The following is a 22,453-nucleotide window of genomic DNA, read 5'->3' on the forward strand; positions in this document are numbered from 1 at the left end:
TGGCGATAATTATTTAGAGTTCCTGCAAAATGATCTGCCGGAATTATTGGCCGAGGTGCCCGTGTTTAATGAAGATGTGCCCATAGTATTTCAAAATGACGGCTGTCCCGCGCATTGGCGTTTAACTGTGAGGGAATACCTCGATAATGTGTTCCCCAATTCGTGGATTGGGCGCGATGGGCCTATTGCATGGCCTCCACGTTCCCCAGACTTAACTCCGTTAGATTTTTATGTCTGGGGACGTGCCAAAGAGCTAGTATACGCCACAGAAGTCCCAACGAGGGAGGTACTAATACAACGCATAGAAGCGGCCTTCGGTACAATTAAGAACGAAATACGGCTTCGGACTACAACTGTAACAATACGTCAAAGATGTCGGGCCTGCATTCGAAACAGGGGTGAACAATTTGAGCAGAATTTGTAAAAATTATGAAATAAATGTTTCAAATGCAATGTATTATTTTTATTTCAAGTAAAACCTACGAAATTTAAAAATTTTACCTGCTTGTGAGTTTTATTTACGCAAAAACTTGTTTTTCTTTCATCTGTTGAATATTAGAAAATTGTGACTAAGTTTAGAAAATTTGAAAATTAGTGATGTTACTAATTACTTTTCATGGCATATTGCACACCATTAGAAAGGGGACAGTCCAGAGATGTTTTAAAAAAATTGGAAGAACATGATCACTTTTAGTTTTTTTTTTATTAAAACCGAAAGTTGACGTTCAAGCTTATTTTTTTACGTAAAAAAAACTTTGCGGGGCTGTAAAACAAAAACTAGATGTTGCTGGCGTGTAATTCTAGTTTCAAAAGAAGCGTAAAACGTTACAAATTAAAGATTAAAAAGAAAATTAATTAATACTTAACAACTTTATTTTTTATTAAAATTTAAATGTAGAATTTTTACAATTTTTAAAAAAACAATTTAAAATCAGTATAAAAAAAACCGTTTGAGCAAGATTTTTTTACGAGGGCTGAAGAGATAGCCAAAGACCCCTCCAATCATCAGATTCGATTTGGCACACGATGCACCAAACATCCGGTATAATGTGCGATATAAAATTGTAATTAATTGTAGGTTTTTGTTATTTATTATGAAAAACAAATGTTAGAATATTGGATAGAAGCACGTTACTTTGCGGAAATCCATGATATATTATGAAAATTAAGCTTAATTTGCTATGCTAACAGATCTGTTTGGTGTGGAGTATAAGGATTGAAGAAATTATAAATTACACCATACAGATTCTCCTGCTTTTCGCGGAGTATAGCAAATTAAGCTTAATTTTCATAAAAAAATTAAGAATTTACTATATCGAGAGTTAAGTTCATTTTTACTGTTTAAAACACGGCTTATCTAATGTGAATTTTCTTTGGGGATTGCCAGACTAGTTTCAAAACCATTCGGGTTCAACAACTCCTGAACGTCATGAACTTGTTCGCATGACGGGGTACGACGGCATGCACTGCACTGTATATATTATATTGTCGCGTCGAGCGTAAATTAACGTGATCCGTGATGATGCCGTGAGTTAAACAGTAAAAATTTAGGTTACGATGTTACGTTTACATTAGTGAAAATTCTGTGTCTAAATAAATCCCTAACTTAAACTAAACTGACAGGTATAGCTGTAGTGCTGTCTTTTTAAAATAGTTCTCCTGATAAGGGATATTAATATTTAAAAAAAACTGTGATAGCATAGTGTTGATAGCTCAGTTCCCCTTTTCGGAGGACTGAACTCAGTCCCTGACTTGCGCTTATAAAATTTCTTGAGGAAACCTGCAAGCATGTTTGAGAACATTACAGATAGCTCTCATGCTAACAGTGGCGTGCACTTCATACATGCACAAAAGCACTACCTACCCTAAAATTTACATGTAACTCGTTACGTTTTATGCATTTTTCCTACTTTATGTATACATATGGTAAGATTCGACTGCCAATCCGCACTTGGCTGGCGTGGTGGACTACGGCCTAAACCCTTCTCATTCTTCTCAAACCCTTGCCCTGTAGCACGCCAGAAAAGGGTTGATAGTGATGAGGTTTAAATCAGTTTAGAGATTCACGACAACAGTATCAGCAGCATTGTCTGGAATCTCAACTCGGCTTGGCAACTAAAATATTTTTTTAAGTTATAAAAACTCCATTCCTTAATCTATGTTAAGACTGATAGACTTTGTATTTATGCATTTTTGTATGAGAATAATAAAATAAAATGTAAACATACACAAGCAATATATATTTTTTTTATTTCAATAACTCTAATTAAAATTTTATACATGCATGTACACATTTATAAAAATACATCGCTCGAACCTATTGTTCCTTGTCGTAGTTTAAACGACTTCCCGCAATTAAAATATCTTCGTCACTTATATATCTGTCATCTGAGGTAATTTATTATACAGCCAAAAGTAATGATTAAAAACTCTTTAGTATCTATGATTATGAATTGTACAGTAGGTGCTTAGAATAATTTATTAAAAAAATTCCTTAATAATCAAACTAAAAATAATCCCTTCACTTGCTGTATATAATTTCAATCATTTTTTTAAATTCCGTACTTGTGAGCGAGTTTATAGACTTATAGTCTCAAAATAAACAATAGTTTGTATTTTTACATATTGTAAGGCTGTGTCCACACAAAGTATATTCATAAATATTTTTTTTCCTTTTTACCCATCCTGGGTCATATAAGTCATCAAAAAGTTCTATATAAAAAAATTGTCTATCTATAGATAATATTGGTTGCGCCTCTAACGCCTCTAATATGGTCTATCATAGCGTGACAACGCTGCTGTGTGCCTGCGCAGGTTTTGGGTGATTTTTGTGCGAGCTACTATGTCCATGACCGTGAGCCTGACTATGTGCCTGACCGTGTGTCTGACCATGTGTCTGACCATGCGCCTGGCCGTGAGAGTTCGGGCTCGTCTTCTTGTACATTGTAAAGGAGATCAGTTCCCGGTTGGCGTTAGTCATGGCCATCGCGTGTGATACAACGTCGTAGCCAAGAAGGCCGTGGATCCGGTTGACAAGCACTAGAGTCAGGCCTTTCTGTGCGACGCGAACTGTACGTTCTGATTCGTTTGCCGTTGCAACAGACATTCCGAAGGACGAATTCAGTTCCTGAAAAATAAGGGTTATTTGTTAATCCTGATGCGAGAAGTATACTGTGAGTTGAAATGAGGCGTTTGTTAAGATTTTTTTGTATAATTTAAGCCCTAGGCCCTAGGGTGTTGTTGATTCTATTTTCTTGTGAATTTAATGGGCCGATTTTGATCCGGTTTCACATAACTTTATTTTATTTATTTAACTCTCTATTTGTACACCACTATGAAGTTAGGAAAACAAAAGAACAATAGAAGTAGAATAGGCGGCCTTATCGCTTAGTAGCGATCTCAGCCTACCTTTGGATTAGGACAACTTCACTCACTAAACTTTCTTCACTTTATAAACACCTTAGTTGTATGTCTAGCCAGTTGTCATTGCTATGCTTATACTTTGTATTCATATAATCATAACTGTACAAGGTTACAGGAAGAATAAAAATAATCAACTTAAAAATTGGGTTTTGGGTTTTAATTTTCGCTTTGTTTGTATCCAGGCGGATTTTTGGTCGAATAGTGCAATCCTTTCCTTACTTACGCTTTGTTTCATACAGAATCATTGAATCGGACTGGGGATTGGGTAACGTCAGGAGAACCCTTTTAAGAACCAAATTAAGAAATTTTACAATCGTAATGATGGTCTGATAATAAGTTTAGATAGGAAGAAAACAGTAAGTAGGCACATTTATAATATTAAAATGTACCCCGATGTACCCCGATTTCTGGTTTCCCACTTGACATAAGTCAAATCTAAAAATAATCCTTAATTTACTGAATCTATTTTCGAAGTGGTAGAGAAGTAATTGTGGAGAATCTCCTACTTGTACTAAAAGGTGATAACAAGGTACCTAATACCTATCGTTTGGTTTTCATAGCAATTGCTGTTTATGAGTTTACTCGTGTCCTGAAAAGCACGTTTCACTCATCGCAATAGATATCGTAACGGCTCTAATACAAATGCTTCTTATTGTTTTGTTCACTGGCTTAACCGATAGTTGAAATTTATGTTTTATTTGGTATATAGAACCTTTTTGTTATTATTAGTTTTTGCTTATTAAAAAGTAAATATTGCAAATACAATTTGACCTACTTCTCGGTTTTGTATTGATTTGAAATTGTGCATGCTTATGTTAATCGGGTGACAATGCAATAAGTATTTATTATACATGGTACCGGAAGGTGGCCCTCTGATCTATTGGAACTCCGTAATAAAAGGACGCTAACTTGTTGGGATCGTTAAAGCCAAGTCTAGTTCTAGGAAGAAGGCTTTGTTAATTGTTCAAGGGTCAGATGTTTTTTTATATAGATAAGTTGGGCTACCTTATTGTATATATCAAGATATTTAACATTAGATAGTTTGTTTTAACTTTTTAGTTATTTTTTATTTGCGCAGTGTAAACCAAGGTTAGTTACCTTATTTTAAAATAAAAATAAGATGTCTGGTATGAAGGATTAAAATAAAAAAAAATGTAATAGGGTAATAATAATTCAGTTCTCAATAGAGTCTTATAAACCTACCCTTACTAGCGCACTTCGTTCATCACTTTTCAGTCCGTACACAGTAGCACCTTCATCCTTGGAAAGATGTAATGCACTGAGGCAACCCATCACCATGATATAAGGCATAATGAATTAGTCAATCACTCAAACACTAATAACTTAGCTGGTTAGACCAGCTTGAGAATTGTTTTTTTATAAAAAATTGTCATCGCTGAATATTTAAGCTCATTTTTACAATTATTTGAGTGGTTAAAAGGTAAGAACGCGGAGACACGGCCACGACAAGTTGCAGAGTGTACTGAGTAGTCTTGTGTGAGTGAACTTTGCCAAATGCCAGGTAAGCAGCGGCGACGTGGTTCTCACTTCACAATGGCTGCCTATGTGTGCAGTCCAGGTAGAAGGCAAACCGTTCAAATACAATGCATGTGTGGAGGGCGACGTGACGTCACCTGTCACATGGCCTTCACGGGTGCTTGCACGACTTGCGCCCGCGCAGTATGTAAGTACCTGTCGCCCGATTGACGACCAGCCCGGCGCGGCGGACACAATAGATACCTACCTGTTCGTAGGCAGTAACTTGGTAGTGGAACAAATCTTGATTAGCGTTAATAGAGATATCTATGTTGTTTAAGAATCCTTAGCGGGGAATTCCAATTTTATGGTTATGCAATAGGTAGCTATTTAATGCTAAACGTAATTACAGCAAGTGTTTTAGTTAATATTTTATAGACGGAAAGACAATAAGAATAAAAACTTTACCTAGGTATAATTACAGAATAAGAATAGTTTACCTGGGTGAGCAGGTAAACTATTCTTATTGTATACCCACCTTTATTTTATTTATTCCACATTTAGTTTCATTAGTATGTGTATATCTATTCCTACTGAGATTTATCAACGTAGGTATAGTTGTTTCGTATCCTCTTTACTTAATAATTATGAAAATAATATTTTGGCAGTTCGATAACTCATGTCTATGAACCATCAAAACAAATAAAACCACTTGATATTTTTATTACAAACGAATAAATAAACAGCGAATGAAAAAGAATAACTTTTTATAATCATGAGTCACTCTATGAGCAGTCCTCGGAATATTCAACTGGGTAAATATTATTCAAGTAAATCTATTTCGAATTAATTAAGTACAAATACCTTTCATAATAATTAATGTGAGTGAGTCGCCCATCAAGGCGAGCAAAAGAATTATTTTCTTTTTTTCAAAAGTAATTACGGACCAAGCAGATGGCTCACTTGATGGTTATTGGAAATCCATGAAAAAAATAATAGATAATATTATTTTTTTCATTTCCAATTACCATGCCTATAAAAATAGCAGCACTTTCCAGGGCATGCAAGAAGCATATTCTACACATTGCTACAATGTGTCCGCCAACCTGAGGCGGGTAGCTGTTAAGCCTCGTGTTTCTGTAATAGCACGCTTCCAGACATTATGAAAATAAGGCTTAATTTGCTATACTCCGCGAAAAGCAGGAGAATCTAGAAAAAGAAACTATAAATTACAGCTCTATGCTGTAATTTATAGTTCCTTCAATCCTTTTACTACACATAACACCAAGCAGATCTTCGGCAATGTACCCTCTCAATGGATTTTTCACGTTTCGCTCCGAAACCGGAGCATCCTCAGATGTAAATAAAAAAAATAAAAAAAATTATGTTGACTTAACAATTATTAATTGTAAAGTCAACATATCCTGAGGATGCTCCGGTTTCGGAGCGAAACTTGAAAAATCCATAACTAGGTCGTCGCAGAAATAACAGTCATTACACAGTGCGACTTGTGGAGGCCTCCTCTCTAATGTTATTAGTATTGACACGGAACTACTTAAAGTTTTGGAAGGTGCAGCCTAGGCTTTTTATAAAACTAAGCCGTTTTCGAGAGAACTTTTACTATTAGGTAGGTTCTGTGCAGATGAAGTCGTAACTGCTAGTTTAAGGCAGGCACGTAAGCATAAGTTACTAGTCGATAAATATCAATCTTTGTATATTGTATCTTACTGTATACTTAATTATATTTTGATAGTGTTCGAGACTTATCAGAAAGCGCGTTTGGTGTTCGTCCAGACAATGGCTGAATTGGCTACGCGGGCTACCAATGTAAAATGTTTGGAGAGTGCTGGAGCGTTGGGTATGGCATTTGTGTATCTATATTTGAAGGAGTTTACACGGTAAGGTCACCGACACGGCCCGGCGGCTTGATAGCGGAAAATTGCTGATGTCCTGCCACCGAAAAATGTTTCACACCTATAAGTGACGTCGTCAACTATAAAGCCGCCGCGCCGCGCGGGGATGTATCGGTGGGTCGGCGGCTTTGGTGTAAACTCCTTAGCAGTTGCCTACGTTTTCGGTATAAAAAGTATTTATGCCTGCCTCTATATGCAAGCTATTTCAGTGCCAAATTTCGTCAAGATTTTACGATATAGTTGAGCTGAACACTAGGTATATAAACAAACCGACAACATTTTGTATTTATAATTTGACCTTTGGTAATTTATAACTTTAATCTGATTAACGGCACGAGTTTATAATAAGGTAATAGATACAGTCGTTGAATGCCCCGGACCAGCTCTGTCACAAAAAGCTCCACCCGAGGCATCGCATGCAACGAAATTGTAACACATTATTGCGAGCTTGACGGCTTGCCGCGATGCGTGCTCAATTATTCATATCTCAGTCCGCGTGTCGCACGAAATCCATGTTATTTTTTGCCACCTGCTTTCCGAGTAAAATGCCGTGGGTTCGATGCCCACAACTTTAAAATATTGGTGTGATGAACATTAATGTTTTTCAGTGGCTGGGTGTTTATCTATATATATTTTATTTATAAAGATATTCATTGTTTTAGTACCCATAACACCAGCTAGCTATATAGCTTGATTTGGAGTTTGGGGCTAGATGGCGAGGTGTGTATTGTCGTAGTATAAAAAAAAAGCTTCAATAAGTCTGGATTCTATAATCAGGGTGATATTTTATTGGTAGTTACAGACGAGGGAGCCATCGCTCGACAGTCCGTCAATTATCGAGCACGTTGGCTGGCATAAGGCCTTTCACTTGTGAAGCTAATAATAACAAGCTAGTAAGACGATTGGGTTGTTACTTTACTCGTTGCAGACTTCCTCCAACCCCTGCTGTCGGACTCTTGCAGTACAGTGCGGCAGTGCGCCGTGGTAGCCGCAGCCAGGCTGGCTGAACATGACGAAGGAGTCGCGCGACGGTTGCTCGACGCCGGAATGCTCACTGACACGCTTGAGAACCTCAACAAATTCAACGTTATTTTATTTTATTCCGCTATTTTTTTTATAATAGATACAGGTCAATTTTTTCGTAATCTACAATCTACTACCTAAATGACTGAATTGAAGGTGTTTTTAACTTAAATTTGAGGAAATATGAAATTTAGATCCAAACTTTAAAATGCATATAAAAATTTCAGAACGTACTATATAAGAATTTTGGAATCCGGAAAAAACCCATAATATATACTTAGTACTTACATATACTTTCTCACTCATTCGAATCGGATTTTTAATTTACAAGTAATCTAGAGTTTAAAAATTTAAGGACATTTACACATCAACACATCAACAAAACAGTTATTTTAAAGCTACTTGGCTACAGTTAATTGAAAACGGTTATTTAAAAAAATTATAACTAGAACTAAATATGCTTTAAAAACAAAAACAAATGAGAACGAAGTCGCGGACAACAGCTAGTGAACAATAAACTAGATTTAATTACAAACTAAGCTAAGCACCGAAGTCGATCAAATTAGTTTTGGTCACTGCATCGGTGGTGTTTTTTGTAGTATTAATTAATTAAACCTTACTTTCACACAGGTTTACTATAAGCGGTCAGCTTTGTATCTAATGAGAGCAGTAGCAAGGTAAGAAAAATATTCCTTAAATGAGGTCGTCCATTGCCGTAAGACCGAGGACATTTGACAGTCAAATATCCTCGGTATTTCTTTCGCGGTTCTAAAACGGTTGAAGCGGGATGAAATAGTAGAGTTTTATACGAAACGGAAAACACCTTATTCTCACGAGAGATATTTGTATGAACAAGCGTTGCGAGGGCGTACATAGTTTGAGGGTGAGAATGAGTTGTGTTACTAAGTTGAACATAATTTTTTTATATCGATTGTGAGGAACTAGATGAAAAAACGATAAAAAGATTTCACTTTTATCACGCAAATTCATACAATATTTGTATTTTTTTATTTGTTCACTTCAGGCTTGAAAACAGGCGAGGCATTTGCTAAAAGATTTGGAGAATGAAATTTTCATGGAATACGGCGTTACGTTGATGAACAGCTCATTTTGCCTTAAACATAATTATACTTTTCAATTGCAAGAAATTTTATGAGTTATAAATAATAAAGTTTCAGTAAAGAATAACTTTTCAGTGGGAACTCTCATTGCCATTGCCACTATTTCGCTGGAAATATTGTGGATGTCGTGTAACGAACTAATGTTGGAAGCTGGAAGGGAAGCTGTTCCCACTGTTCTCTTTTAGAATAACTTGACCACCCGCGGTGAAGAAATGACGTATTTTCCACCCGTAGTTTAGATAAAGAACAACCCCTTTTCTAACGAAATATACTCAAGAACCTGATATTGATATGCTATTGTTATAAAAAAATTAGACCAAAGTCAGGTCAATCCATCCATCCATCCATCCATCATTTATTCACTTTTTTTGAATTCATTTATTGACACAGATTTACAGATAAGTACACAGACTATTACACATGACCTATCTATCCTTCAGTCGTGGGACGGGATGAACACCCTGGTGTTCACGACCCCCATGACTTTATGGTTGGAAGGGGTTTTCTTGGGAGATATATTTTCAGTGGGTTCCGTCTTTTAGAGGACGTCTCTATTTAGACCTTTCGGCCACTGGTTACCGCTTTATGTGCGCCGAGTGGCCATGGTGTTATCAGGTTATTAACCGCCGCCTGAAGTTCTGTGTTGACCTTTTACGGTAGGCTTACCTTACTAACCCTTCTCCTTTCACATCCGGGCTTGAGATCGGCAACGGCGGAGTTATCTGTGCCATTCATTAAATCCCCTCTGCAAAGTGTAATGCTCTGTTTAGCAAACATAAAAAAAAATCTATACACACTAACCTACCTATAAACTTTTTATGCAATTACTTACCTATGAAATTACCTTTTTTAAATAGCTACTAGCTTAAGGTATGCCCGTCTCAGTTATTACTCATTTACACAAATTAAGTAACAGCGTGACAATTGTTTACTCTTGGTTAGAAATACTTCTGTTTCATTTTTTTTTCATCATCAATTATTTTGCGGTTTCAAGAAAGAAAAAACCCTCTTTTCCGTCAAGGGTAAAAAGCGTTACGTGCGGCTCTTGCGGGATTGTGTTATAAGTTTTTACAACCTGATTACATTTACTGCTGTTGAAAACTGCTCTTATATTTTTATTATTTTACAGGCATAATGAGGAGTTAGCGTCAGCTATTGTTCGGCTCGGTGCGTTAGAACATATTGTTTCGTGTTTAGAAGATTTTGATACGCAGGCACGTCAATTTTACTTCCGTCTAAAACTTCTTTTTGACGACCTCTCTGGCGCAGTGGTGAGCGCGTTGGTTTTAAGTTGGAGCTCCTGGGTTCGATTCCCACAGAAAACAGGGACATTTTAGGAACTTTTAATTTCTGATTTTTCTCTAGTCTAGTCTGGTAGGCGGCACGGGCCGTGGCTGGTTACCACGCTATAAGCCATTTAGCGTCGCGGTAAGACGTCGTGTAAAAATTGACGAGGGTTAGCCATCTACCATCTTGGACTGCATCATTACTTACCACCAGTGAGATTGCAGTCAAGGGCTTACTTGTAGTAGAATTTTAAAAAAAAATCTTTACTCTGCTGTTTGATTCTTTCTAGAAGATTGAAGTACCAAGTTATATCGCCGGAAAAACGCCCTAAGGCTCTCACATTAAGATAGCGACCTAGACCAGCATCAAGTAGCGAGCAGTTTCTGCGCCAAAATTTCGCAACTTTTTAAAAATTTGTTGTTATAACAACAATTTTCGCGCACCCAGTTTTCATGCATGCATTTTGTAAACTATTTTTGGTCGTGCAATAAAGATAAAAAAATAAAAATAAACAGAAGGTATCTTTTGATATCTTCCATCGCTTGGCCTTCAGCGCCACAAGCAGTCTAGCAGTGATCACCCGTTATGTCGCTTTTATCTAACGAAAAGTTGCCTGCACTCGTTTCGCTTGCAGCAAAGTTGACAATATCTGGGTAGTTTGCATAAATACGGGTAATTATGCAATCTTTCACATAATGTAAGCTTTACCTAGTTACATATTCAATGTTTACATACAAACTTTCTAAAAAAAAAAACTTGTTACCTAATTTGTTAAATTATTTACTGTTAGTTAGTAAACCTTTTATTTTAACGTAATCTCAATGGTCCAGCGCCTTGGAGATAACGTTAAAACAACAGCCTTTTCACGAAACAACCCTAATTTGTGCTGGAGAATAACATTTTTATATTGTAATATTATTGATGGACTAGGCAGATGAATAGCGTGTCTGTACCATCCACCAGAGAAGCATCGAGTATAAACAGAACAACGCAGGGCATACAAGAATTACGTCCTGCAAAGTGACACACTATATCTTTCAATCTGAGGCCTACGTGTTGAGTCACATGAGTCTATATTCTGTAATAACACCGTAAACTATGCCCTTCAAACTCAAACATAGAAACACAGAAAGGCAGAAATAAACATGGTAGTTGTGCCGGACGAGCTCTGTCACGAGCTACATAATAAGCCGGGTGGAAAAATCCTACATATTTAACAGTTTTTGGACTGATCCCATCTTAGGTAAAAGAAAATGCAGCATGGGCTTTAGGCTACATCGGGAAACATAGCGAGCACTTAGCTGGAATGGTAGTCGATGTGGGAACACTACCGTTATTGGTGTTGGCTTTTCAAGAACCTGAAATTAGTTTGAAGCAGGTAAAACTATCCATCATCATTATTATTAGCACTTTAATGTCCCATTTCAGGGTAGGCCTTTTCACTTTTAGTAAAGAGGTATTTAGAGCATAAACCCAGCACGCTGCTACAATACGGGATGGCGGTCTTTCACAATTATTTTCTAATATTATTAGTGGGAGATAATCAAGAACGAGGGCTAAACCTGCTCTCCAATGCGCGAGGTTGGGCAGTACCGGTTGAAAAATGCTGGTAGGTACAGTTCCGGTATTAAGCCAAGAACCGGAATCCGTAGTCGAACATGCTTACCATACCACTACAGCAAAGACGCATAAATTCCTTATTGTTAAATAATCTAAAATTGAGAATTACTGCAGATTTTATGACTATTAATAATTGTAGTAAACTTACCTATATAGACTGGTTAGAAAAGTGACATCCGATATTAAATTTCGCTAAACACCTATCAGATTGCTGCTGGGGCGCTCGTAGATTTGGCTCAGCACAAACCCGAAGCTGTGGTTGATACAGGAGCAATCTGCCATTTAGTGCGAGGCCTAGAGAATCAGGATCCAAAATTGAAGGTCTGTTTGCAACTGATCCGGTAATTATGTACTGTAAAAATCTAAACCTGGGCTACATAAGAGCTGAAAACAATTAGGTCCCTTCATAAAATTTTAATTCCTGATTTAATAAGATCTCAAGTAGACATAACAAATAGACGTAATCGGTGGCCACATATTCATCTAAACCCAAACGACTTTGGTGGTTTTCATCAACTGCCTATAACAGTCCACTGCTAGAATAAAGGCGTCTCTTAGCAGCAGGGTTAGCCCTAATCACCACGCTGGACAGACTAGTTTGTGATCGCAGTAGATGGTAATATGGAGAACGTTGGACGATGCCACCCCATTCTCTGTTATATTCCCTTAGTAGCCGTACACCCGCGGAAAGGGGAGTGCTGATAACTGTCTTCTAATCTGCCAACACCACACGGCAGGTCAGAATACAGATGATAGATTTAAGCGGTCACAATTATTGGCAGTGCTAAAAAGCCACCGTATAATCAACGGTAACTGCGATGGCCACTGACTACGCCTTTTTGTTAAATATACCAAAGATGCTTAATCACAGGGCCCAGCTTGATTATTAATAGTCATTGTCTGTACAGCGCAGCACCCTTTGCGCGTTAGGGGCGGTGGCAAGCGCGCGTGCCGAGTTGGCCGAAGCAACCGTGGCCGGCGGAGCCCTACCCCCAGCACTACTCCACGCTGGGCATGATTCAGCACCTGTGCGACGCGCCGCAGCATGCCTCTTGCGCGATATTGTCAAACATTCCGTTGATGTATGTATTCTATTCTACATTTTTGACATAGTAATAATTGACAGTCGAAGCAGATGCAGAAGCGGAAGACAACAATGCAGGTACATAGTAATGCTGCTTACCGGCAGAAATAAGTATAGCGATAGTGGTTCTCCGGACGAGCTTTGTCAGAAAAAGCTATTCATAAAGATATCCATGATATATTCTGAAAATTAAGCTTAATTTGCTATACTCCGCGCAATTTTCTCTTTACTACAACAACTGGTACATTATTATCAAACAAACAGATGGCTGTAAAAAGAGTACCCTTACTAAACTATTTTGCTTCCGTTGCGAGTTACGAGTCCATACATGGGGAAATCCATCGCTATAGCAGTCAAATTTTGATTGCTTAACTCCGAACGGGAGGAGTTGCATGCTAGCGATCGAACTCAGTCCCATCGAAAGAAAAATCATGCAAGTTGATTTTGCTCTTAGCCTGTTATTTTTATTATTATTTATTAATTAAGGCAACTGGGCCGATATATGTTTTATACATATAAAATAATATGTATATACAAATATTAACAAAAAAGACGATCTCATAAGTATTATACTTACGTCTACATAATATATTATAATTAAAATATCCCATTACGAGTAGTTCTCGTAGTAGGATATTTTAATTATTATACTTTTTCCAGTTAGCGCAGTTGGTGGTAAACACGGGTGGATGTGGTCCCCTTGTCGAACTCTTGTCCGAAGGTGCGGGAGGGTCCCGCGTACCCGCTTGCATGGCCCTGGGCTACATAGCCGGGCAGTCTGATCAGTTGGCGATGGCCGTTATCGAAGCCAAGGTTATTGTTTACAGTTTGTAGTTTTACCACAGAATAGATATAGTATCTACTTAGCAGTATTTGTACCTACACCTCGTAGGTTCATAACGTAAAAACGGGTTCGATTCTCGGTCGGACCAAAAATGATGGCATTGTTTTTTGTGACGAGAAGTTAAATCGTTTTTATCTATTTATTTATAAAGGACAATCATCAGTAGATACATCATGACTTATATAAAATAATTTCAATGTTTCACATCTGCCAGGCACCGCCGTGAAGGCTCACAAATTTATGAATGTAGTACTAGCATGTATAACTAAAATCGTTTAACTCATTTCTTAAATACCTAACTTTTGATCCAGTTGTTCTATGTAGATCTGAATTACGAAAATGAAAAAGCCTCGTCATATTGCGGGTATAAATGTTACTTTTTTTCTATACATTTTATTGTATGTGTACTATGAGATTTTAGTCAAAGGCTAACTTATAGAAAAAAAACTCTCAAATAAGTTCAAATCTAGCTATCGCAATGCAAATTTGGCGCCCCCAGACCAGGTTTGATTAATTGTAAGGCTTTAGGTAAGTATATATTATGATAGTTAGTTCTTTAGGTACGAAGTACCATGCCTAGATTAATTGACAACGGTGGATTACATTGTACAAGAATCGCACCGAGAATACTTAATAGTCCGTCTTATTTAAGTTACTTTCAGTTTTTGGCAGTAAAACTAAGTCATTCAAAAGCAGGGTTAAGTAAAATAGAGAGTTCTTGCAGGCGGTAGTGATACTGGTAGAAATACTACAAAATAACGAGTGTGAAGACGCGGAGCTGTGCGCTGCTGCATGGACGCTCGGCCACATCGCCAAGCATTCACCGCAGCACAGCCTCGCCGTGGCCGTGGCTAACGCTCTCCCTAGACTATTGCAAGTTAGCAATGAACATTACTAAATTTTGTTTATATTACTAAACCATGGGTACATACACTCTATATACAGACCTGCGCTTGACTGCAATCATACTGTGTAGCCTTAGTAAAAGATTTGCTCGCTCACAATTGACGGGTCGTTTTCGAGTATTAAACACAGTCAAAGAAAAATTGACCTAATGTTACTTGTTTTAGAGTCACAAATCCTGTACTTCTGATTTTTGTTTAACAAACGTTCGGTCAAATGCCCGGGCTAAACAATTTTAGACAAATTGGAGCTTTACCACTGTGATGCACATAAGAACCATTTTTCTCTAATGTTCAAGTGTTCCATTCTCGAAAACGTGCGATTACTAAGAATTCTTGTACTAAGTTTACTGATGTCAAGTGATAAGGTGGAGCACGCTTTCTAGAAGTCATTATAGATAGCAGGGATGATGGAAGTCAGGAGGACTTTGCAGATCTTTCTAGAGCTTAACTTATTAGCTACTTATTATGAAATCTGACAGTTTAACCAAAACGCACAGGATACTTAAGGTTCATACTTTAATAATCATCAGCCTATTAACTCTATCTGCTGGGCACAGACCTTGTCTTTAATACGACAAACAGTTTAAGTTTAAAACAGTTTAAAATAGACCCACCACCCTACTTTAAATGGTGTATAGAGGCTTTAACAACATCTATTATCACAAGTCATAATAACTGGGACTAATGGCTCAAAGTGCATTCCCAGGGTTTGAACCCAGGACCTTTTAATCCGTATTTAAACATGCTAACCACTAGACCAAAGAGGCAGTTGATGTTTTAATACTTGATTTAATTGATCAAGAAAATTTGTATGATAACACAGAGGCTTTATGATTTGGATTGTTGATGAAGCTGATTGAAGAGGCTCTCCAATCAAACACTATCTATGATTGCTTAGATACTTAATTCATTCATGATCTAATAAACGCTAATTTAATTTGTAAACTGTTTCTGCTACTTCTAGGTGTTCATTTTATGGACAGTTTAATTCATTATTAAGTAGATTATTACTACCTGTTATAGATATATTTTTATCCATCCATGAGCATCCATATGCATTGGCTGATAAGTGCATGTTATGTTTTGTTAATGATTATTTGTGACCAATACATAGTTTGCAGTCAATCTATTTTATTATACTGAAATACTTAACTATGTTACTTGTCTCCCATCTACAGCTTTATACAAATCCTAAGTCATCAGGTGAAGTAAGAGCCAGAGCGTCATGTGCACTCAAGCAATCACTACAATGCTGTTTACACCGACCAGCACTGGAGCCGTTGTTGCATGCTGCACCAGCTTGTATCCTCAAATATGTTCTAGCTCAATATTCTAAGGTAGGATTTTATTATTGTACTCGCTCTCCCATGCAGGGCTCATAGTACCAGTGTCAACTACGTGATCGTGATCGTCACTATCTATGGTTCCCAAACAATACCAGATGCCGCCCGGAACAGCAGAACTTTCTTGGCTGAGAGTTGTATAGCTTCTCGAGGTATACAATGTATTTCCCTAGATGAATGCTACGCTGTTTAATTTGTGCAGGACAGTGACAGTAAATAATATGTGTATGTGTTTCTGCTGCCTCTTTGCAGAATCTGTATAGAGAATTATCCTGATATATGCATGCTTACTATGTAGTTATCAATTAATTTGCTAAAAACTGATTGCTTATACAGAATATTCAATTGAAGTTCCTTTTAAATAACCTAATTGGGTGCTTTATTTTGATTATGATGTAAACACTCACAGAACACACTTTAAATTTAATATCACAGATATTTAATAGTTGGTAGTTATTGTAACAGCTAATACACTGGGCCATCATCAAGATTTTCATCCTCGTCCTCATAATCTTCACCATTATCAAAGTAGTTGTTAGCATAATCTGTGCCATCGTCAATTTCTTCCTCTTGCTCCTGTTCATCCTCAATCTCGTCGTCGTTGTCCTCATTTTCTTTCTTGATATTAGCCTCAGTCGCATCAACGTCCATAATATCGCTTTCTTGGGTCTCCTTCTGTTCCAACGTTTGTAACCTTTTTGCAATCTCACTTGGGTCATCTAATTTACGTTTCCGTATTGTCGTGCGCACTCGGCCCGCATGTGGCCGCAGCTCCGTCGGGATATTGCCCCATACGCAATTCAATATCCTACCCTTCTTCGCGTCTTGAGCTAGAAGCTTGTATTTATCAGAGTATCGCTCGATACCATCGGTACGTGTGTTAGCTTTGACGTACGCGGGCGATTCATGTAAATATTCTATGAACTGGTCTCTCACTATTACCATGTAGTCAGTCGCGGCGTCGCAGTTTAATGGTAGAGGTTTAACCTCAAGCTTCGGGAACAAAGGCGGTGGTGCAAGGGCTTGCGGTGTGTTGTCCCCGCGGGCTATTCCTAGCGCTTGTAACTGTTCATGGGTTAAAGAAGAAGTACTGCCTCTACCTCTGCCTCTTGCTGCCATGGTTAAAAATAGTTACCCGTCTACATAGGTTCTACCTACCGAATATTCTGTTATTTTAAAAATCAGGTTATGCTTATGTTATGACATACATGTCACTGCCAACTGCAAACTTACTTTTATTATTATAACTGAATTTACGGCCCTGGGTTCTAGTCTCTTCGAATATTGTATAAGTGAATGTCAATCCTTTCAAAATATGCAGATATTACCGAATGACGCCAGAGCAAGAAGATTGTTTGTAACTACCGGTGCTCTTAAAAGGGTGCAAGAGATAGACACCGTGCCAGGAACATCGTTAAAAGAATATATTAACATAATAAACAGCTGCTTTCCGGAGGAAATTGTACGGTATGTTTCGGAAATTGAATGTCTTCAAGCATTGACTATAAAAAATAGTTATCAAACTAGCCCCAATTTTCTTATGAAAAGTTCAAATACTTCTTATTTAAGCGCATTAAGTAAAAAAGTCTTGTAAGGTTTGCAACCTCAAATCGATCATAATTCAACTATGAAAATAAAAAAACAACGAAAATGGTATCTAAATTAAAAAATAATGGTGGTACTAAATATATATATTTACTTTTAGGTACTATTCCCCAGGCTATTCAGATTCTTTGCTTGATAGAGTGGAGGCCTATATTCCTCAGGTATGATTGTGTAATTATTAATGAAGTATATTTTATTCTCTTGTTTTTTTATAAATAAAGAGCGCTCTTTATTTATACCGTTTACACGTTTACCATATAAACTGGAAAAAAAAATCTAATTACAGATTCCAGAACTATTTACAGACAGGGTACCAAGCGATTGCCAAAGCGAGTTAACTATAGAAAATGGAAACTAATTTTTTAGAAGGTTGTATTTAATATTTAAATAAATACTTTATTTAAAGTATTGTATAATTTTCACTCCTTAGCCATTGTCCAAAAAATCTTTTGAATCTTCATTGTTCTTCCTCCAATTGCAGTGATTTCAATTGCCATACACTGACTAACGACTCTGTAACTAGTTCATTAATTATTAATAACAGCTCAAAAAGAATCGTATTTCTTGTAACGCAAAGTCTGTGTGACAAGGAAAAAGGTATACTTGAATGTTGATTCAGTGTACACGAAGATGCACATACAAAATTGCTAAACATTAAGAATTACAGTTTTACAATTATTTGCTTAAACCGGTCTTTGCCTCCACGTAGAATGTAAAAAAACTTTAACATAATGTCAAAAAGAATGAGTAATCATAGGAACAAGGAATACTATCTACTATCTATTACTATAATTATTCTGAGAGGAAATCTTTAAGTCTTTACCTTCGCTCTTTAGCATTTTTACACTCACCGAAAATCTAAGCCGCAAAGTATATTCAAAACATCAACACCGGAAAAATCCACTTCAATAAAGTCTTCAAGATTTTTGCATGGTAGATGAAGATCCAAAAAACATGATTCTAGAGTATTTACGTCAGCTGACGGTAGGCCCTGTAGATATTGATAAAATTAGTTTGAATATTTAATATCTATATCGTATACGAGTGGAGTAGGTAGCTACATCAGAAGTATATTGAATTTATACATTTAGTAGAATTTATGTAGAATTACGCACTAGACTAACGCGACGTAAGCGCGCATCACGTATTAAATTATAGTGAAGAAGAATGATTGTCTAATCCTAATATTTTAAAAAGGAAAGATTGAAATTTTTATAAGATTACTTAAAAATTACAGAACCAATTTTCAATGAGAACTATTTATTATTACTACATTATATTTTATTTCAGGAAAAATGTTATTGCAGGAGAAATAATATAATAAGCATCTTTTAAAAGGCATAATGACAATAATAAAGAATCCATAAAATATTGCATTAATTTATTGATATATGATTCATGTACTATGAAACGTTTATTTAAATTCTAAGTGAAATTGGTATTTATTTTAAGTAAATAAACCTGCAAAATCTTTTAGCTATGGAACAAGGACTTACTTAAGCTCTCATTTGCCTAAATCGACACGAGTGCGGCCATGACACACGGCCAGATTTTCAGGGGAATCATTTTTTCTAAAATATAGTATGGAATTTATATCAACAAAACTTTTAATTTCTATAAAAATATGTAATTTTATGATACTCCCAAACATCATAGTGCAGTTTTTCAAAACTAGTCACTTTGTAGTGTATCATATAATATGGTGTATAGAATAGCGAATGAAAGCATCTAAGGGAAAAATGTACTAAACAGAATTTGTACGCGGAAAAAATTGTGGGGAACCACTAGTATCTAAGGAATTTTTACCTTAACTTTGCAAACTGGCTCTTCTCCTGGTGATTGCAATTCAGTTACAATAATGTAATGCATTTTGTTAAAAGTAGGTATTTAGTAATTGTAAATTGGTAACACTGGTTCAGGAGTTGTGCTCAGTGATAATTAATGCAAGCACTATTTTGCTGTAGGTAGATTAAAATAATATATTGACAATGAAATATTTATTGTGCATGTGGCTAATAGATAAAATATATTATCAATGAACCACATCCTGCAAAATAAGGGGAAGCGGTGCTAACCAATGTTATTTTTGCTAGGTTTTTACTCTCTACTTTGCTGGTGTGAATATTTGATCAGTTCAGTTTTATCATATTAGCAACTAAAATTGCCATGTTGGTATCGTCTGTTAAACTTTATTTAACGCGTGAACTGATGGGCAGTACTGGAGTTTTCAGTGTTGCTTTAGGAAAAAGTCGTTTCAATGAAAGAAAGACAAAAATACAGAGTTTAAATAAGTCTCCTCCGACTCCGTTCGAGCGGAGGAAACTTATTTAAATTCTGTCATTTTATTTTTAATTAAATCCTGGTTGGCAGTAATCAGGTAACAATAGCTAATTTAAAAATAACAATCCATATTGAAGCAAATTTATACGTACGTTAACACAAAAAAATATTATTTCTATTAAATTGAATGACAAAACACATTAAATAATTTACTTGTTCATTTTTTTTAATGAAATGAATAAATAATGGAATCTGTAACTAAATATTAAAAGAAGCCGCAAAGTCTGTTGCCTGGCGGCTTCCTTTGTGATTTTGCTTAGGTAAAGAAAGAAAGAAATCGTATTTATTGTCACACATTTGTGTAAAATGTTATATTTGTGTAATAATAAAATTGTTAATTAATTAATTGTTAATTGTTTAAGTATAAAAATAAAAAAAAGGTGTGACAAAGGTGCTGGCTCAGTATAGCTGCATACTAAAACGCGCAGCACTGGTTTTTAGCCAGCCCCATTATCTTCGTCGTCACTGAATCCTCGCGACTAAACAATAACAAAATAATCATAAAAAGGACAATAACATAGAATATAATATATAAACAAACAAAAGATATTTTTTACATTAACACAAGCTTATTTAACCCTGAAGGACATCGAGAAATACAAAATCATCAAAGAGGTAAATAATAAACAAAATCAAAAAATATGAAATAAATAAACATGAAAAACTAAAATCAAAAATTTAATTGTAATATGAGTGTCTTTAGTGTGCATATTTTTTTTTTATATAAAAGTACTAAAAGGTTTGAAAAGTAATAATTTGTTATTTTTTATTTACAAGGTCATTGAGATTTTTTGTACAATAATTTGAAGAATTTTTTAACTCTATTTGTAGACTTTACTTCTTTGCGTAGGGGAGGAGGGATGTCATTCCAAATTTTTGATGCTGAATACTTAAAACAACCTTTATAACCAGAAGTTCTATGTGTCGGAATGAGAATGCAATTGGCTTCTTTTCTTCGTGTACTCCGCACTTGTGAGTCTCTTACCCAATCCAATTTTTCATATAAATACAAAGGCCTTTTCTGTGCAGCAATCTTATGGACCAGGCATGTCAGATGTAGCTTTCTTCTGAACTCCATTTTTAGAATTTGGTTTTTGTTTAAGTACGGTGTAACATGTCCTTTCTTCTTAATATTGAAACAAAACCTCACACAAGCATATTGGACTCGCTGAATATTTTTATTTGTTTTTTGGAATAGACGTGGCCCATAAACAGTGTCACAATAGTTAAATGAAGATAATACTAAGGATTCTACAAGAACTCTTCTCACCTTCTCTGACAGATACTTTCTTATGCCATAAAGAACTTTAAGTCTGTAAAAAGCATTTTTTTTTAACATGTTCAGATTCATTTTCAACGTATTGACGTCTGTTTGATAAAAAATATGGAAACCATTTAATTGATGTGCTCGATATACCGTAATACAATAACTTAGCAATTAATAAATCAATATTGAGACAGTCAAAGGCTCTAGAGAAATCTAAGAGCACGAAAATACTTCCCACGCCTTTGTCTGATTCACAAAGAATGTCGTCGGATACTTTTGCAAGCGCAGTTGCGAAGCTATACCCAGTGCGAAATCCAGACTGTATTTCAGGTAGAATTTTTCCATTTTCCAGAGACTTTGTTAATTGAGTACATACTACTCTCTCCGCAATTTTGGAAAGAACAGGTAGTACTTATACTAATGGGTCTTTAATCTTTGCAATCCTTAACCTTTCCACCTTTAGGTACTGGTTTCACCTTTGCTAGTTTCCAGGAGTCAGGAATAGTGTTAGTGGAAATTTACTGATTTATTATTTGTGTTATTATCGGTAACGTTACAGGTAGTGTTAGTTTAACCATTTGTATATTTATGTCGTCATGACAAAAAGTATTTGTTGAGATACTTGAAATCGTTATTAAGATACCTTCCTCTGTTACTTGTTTAATTTCAAATATATTGCTTGAATGACTCTGCTCTTTAAAAAGATGTATAAGATCCACATTTTCGTTTCCTGGTACATTTAGGAAAAAATCATTTATAGCATTTGGATTGTTAAAGGATTTCGGTAATGTTGAAATATGGTTACTATTGTCTAGAGGACAGCTCTGTTTAAAATAATTCCACATTTGTTTAGGCTTATTAATATTTTTGTTGATATAATAAGTGTAGTACGCTGATTTTTCTCTGTCTAATGCTCCATTCACTAAGTTTTAAAGAGATCTATAGTAGTCCTTTTTGAATATTTTTAACTTTTTTTGCAGTGTGTGCTCTGCTAAGTGCTTTATCTCGAAGTAACATCATAAACTTTATATTGTCTGTAATCCATGGCATAGCCATTTTACAAATCTTTATACGTTTTATTGGTGCATGTTTATTAAAAATTAGTAGTATTGCCTCATTTAAACACTTTACACGTTCGTTTACATTGGTATTTTCCGTAAATTTAACACTTTTCATATTTTGCAAATCTTTTGAAAAACTGT

General features: G+C 35.9%; 4 protein-coding genes across 5 annotated transcripts; 1 reads left to right on the forward strand and 3 right to left on the reverse strand.

The window, feature by feature from the left end:
* Positions 1 to 2,250: 2,250 nt before the first annotated feature.
* LOC120630558 lies at positions 2,251 to 4,970 on the reverse strand. The gene is made up of 2 exons (XM_039899813.1): positions 4,627 to 4,970; positions 2,251 to 3,127 (listed from the first exon to the last, which is right to left on the reverse strand). Exons 1-2 carry the CDS (start codon positions 4,732 to 4,734, stop codon positions 2,780 to 2,782), a joined length of 456 nt encoding a protein of 151 aa, XP_039755747.1. The 5' UTR covers positions 4,735 to 4,970; the 3' UTR covers positions 2,251 to 2,779.
* Positions 4,971 to 5,624: 654 nt separating this feature from the next.
* Positions 5,625 to 18,007, forward strand: LOC120630576 (sperm-associated antigen 6-like). The gene is made up of 14 exons (XM_039899841.1): positions 5,625 to 5,714; positions 6,653 to 6,757; positions 7,741 to 7,898; positions 8,466 to 8,512; positions 10,086 to 10,170; positions 11,487 to 11,621; positions 12,071 to 12,184; positions 12,772 to 12,945; positions 13,608 to 13,760; positions 14,516 to 14,668; positions 15,875 to 16,033; positions 17,361 to 17,506; positions 17,745 to 17,805; positions 17,931 to 18,007. Exons 1-14 carry the CDS (start codon positions 5,675 to 5,677, stop codon positions 18,000 to 18,002), a joined length of 1,602 nt encoding a protein of 533 aa, XP_039755775.1. The 5' UTR covers positions 5,625 to 5,674; the 3' UTR covers positions 18,003 to 18,007.
* On the reverse strand, positions 16,391 to 17,244 carry LOC120630577 (DNA-directed RNA polymerase III subunit RPC7-like). The gene has a single exon (XM_039899842.1). It carries the CDS (start codon positions 17,156 to 17,158, stop codon positions 16,505 to 16,507), a length of 654 nt encoding a protein of 217 aa, XP_039755776.1. The 5' UTR covers positions 17,159 to 17,244; the 3' UTR covers positions 16,391 to 16,504.
* On the reverse strand, positions 17,984 to 19,613 carry LOC120630579. 2 transcript variants are annotated; one of them, XM_039899844.1, is made up of 3 exons: positions 19,451 to 19,613; positions 18,496 to 18,635; positions 17,984 to 18,157 (listed from the first exon to the last, which is right to left on the reverse strand). In XM_039899844.1, the coding sequence occupies exons 1-3, from the start codon at positions 19,511 to 19,513 to the stop codon at positions 18,064 to 18,066; spliced, it is 297 nt and encodes a 98-aa protein (XP_039755778.1). In that variant the 5' UTR covers positions 19,514 to 19,613; the 3' UTR covers positions 17,984 to 18,063. The 2 variants fall into 2 exon arrangements, with proteins under 2 accessions (XP_039755778.1, XP_039755777.1); XM_039899843.1 differs by having other exon boundaries at positions 17,988 to 18,163.
* Between the last annotated feature and the right edge of the window lie 2,840 nt (positions 19,614 to 22,453).

This window comes from Pararge aegeria, chromosome 16, assembly GCF_905163445.1.
Source record: "Pararge aegeria chromosome 16, ilParAegt1.1, whole genome shotgun sequence".
NCBI classification, from domain to species: Eukaryota; Metazoa; Arthropoda; class Insecta; order Lepidoptera; family Nymphalidae; genus Pararge; species Pararge aegeria.

What these genes read in the sequence shown, in the direction of transcription:
- LOC120630576 (XM_039899841.1), top strand. Translation starts at nt 5,675, where the DNA reads ATGAGTCACTCTATGAGCAGTCCTCGGAATATTCAACTGG. An exon ending in AGAACCTCAACAAATTCAAC is followed by an intron (nt 7,899 to 8,465) that starts GTTATTTTATTT and finishes ACTTTCACACAG; the next exon opens with GTTTACTATAAGCGGTCAGC. An exon ending in CTGAAATTAGTTTGAAGCAG is followed by an intron (nt 11,622 to 12,070) that starts GTAAAACTATCC and finishes AACACCTATCAG; the next exon opens with ATTGCTGCTGGGGCGCTCGT.
- LOC120630577 (XM_039899842.1), bottom strand. Translation starts at nt 17,158, where the DNA reads ATGGCAGCAAGAGGCAGAGGTAGAGGCAGTACTTCTTCTTTAACCCAT.
- LOC120630558 (XM_039899813.1), bottom strand. Translation starts at nt 4,734, where the DNA reads ATGCCTTATATCATGGTGATGGGTTGCCTCAGTGCATTACATCTTTCC. An exon ending in AACGAAGTGCGCTAGTAAGG is followed by an intron (nt 3,128 to 4,626) that starts GTAGGTTTATAA and finishes CTTATTTTTCAG; the next exon opens with GAACTGAATTCGTCCTTCGG.
- LOC120630579 (XM_039899843.1), bottom strand. Translation starts at nt 19,513, where the DNA reads ATGCATTACATTATTGTAACTGAATTGCAATCACCAGGAGAAGAGCCA. An exon ending in AGCCAGTTTGCAAAGTTAAG is followed by an intron (nt 18,636 to 19,450) that starts GTAAAAATTCCT and finishes CAATATCTACAG; the next exon opens with GGCCTACCGTCAGCTGACGT. An exon ending in CTTTGCGGCTTAGATTTTCG is followed by an intron (nt 18,164 to 18,495) that starts GTGAGTGTAAAA and finishes TTAATGAACTAG; the next exon opens with TTACAGAGTCGTTAGTCAGT.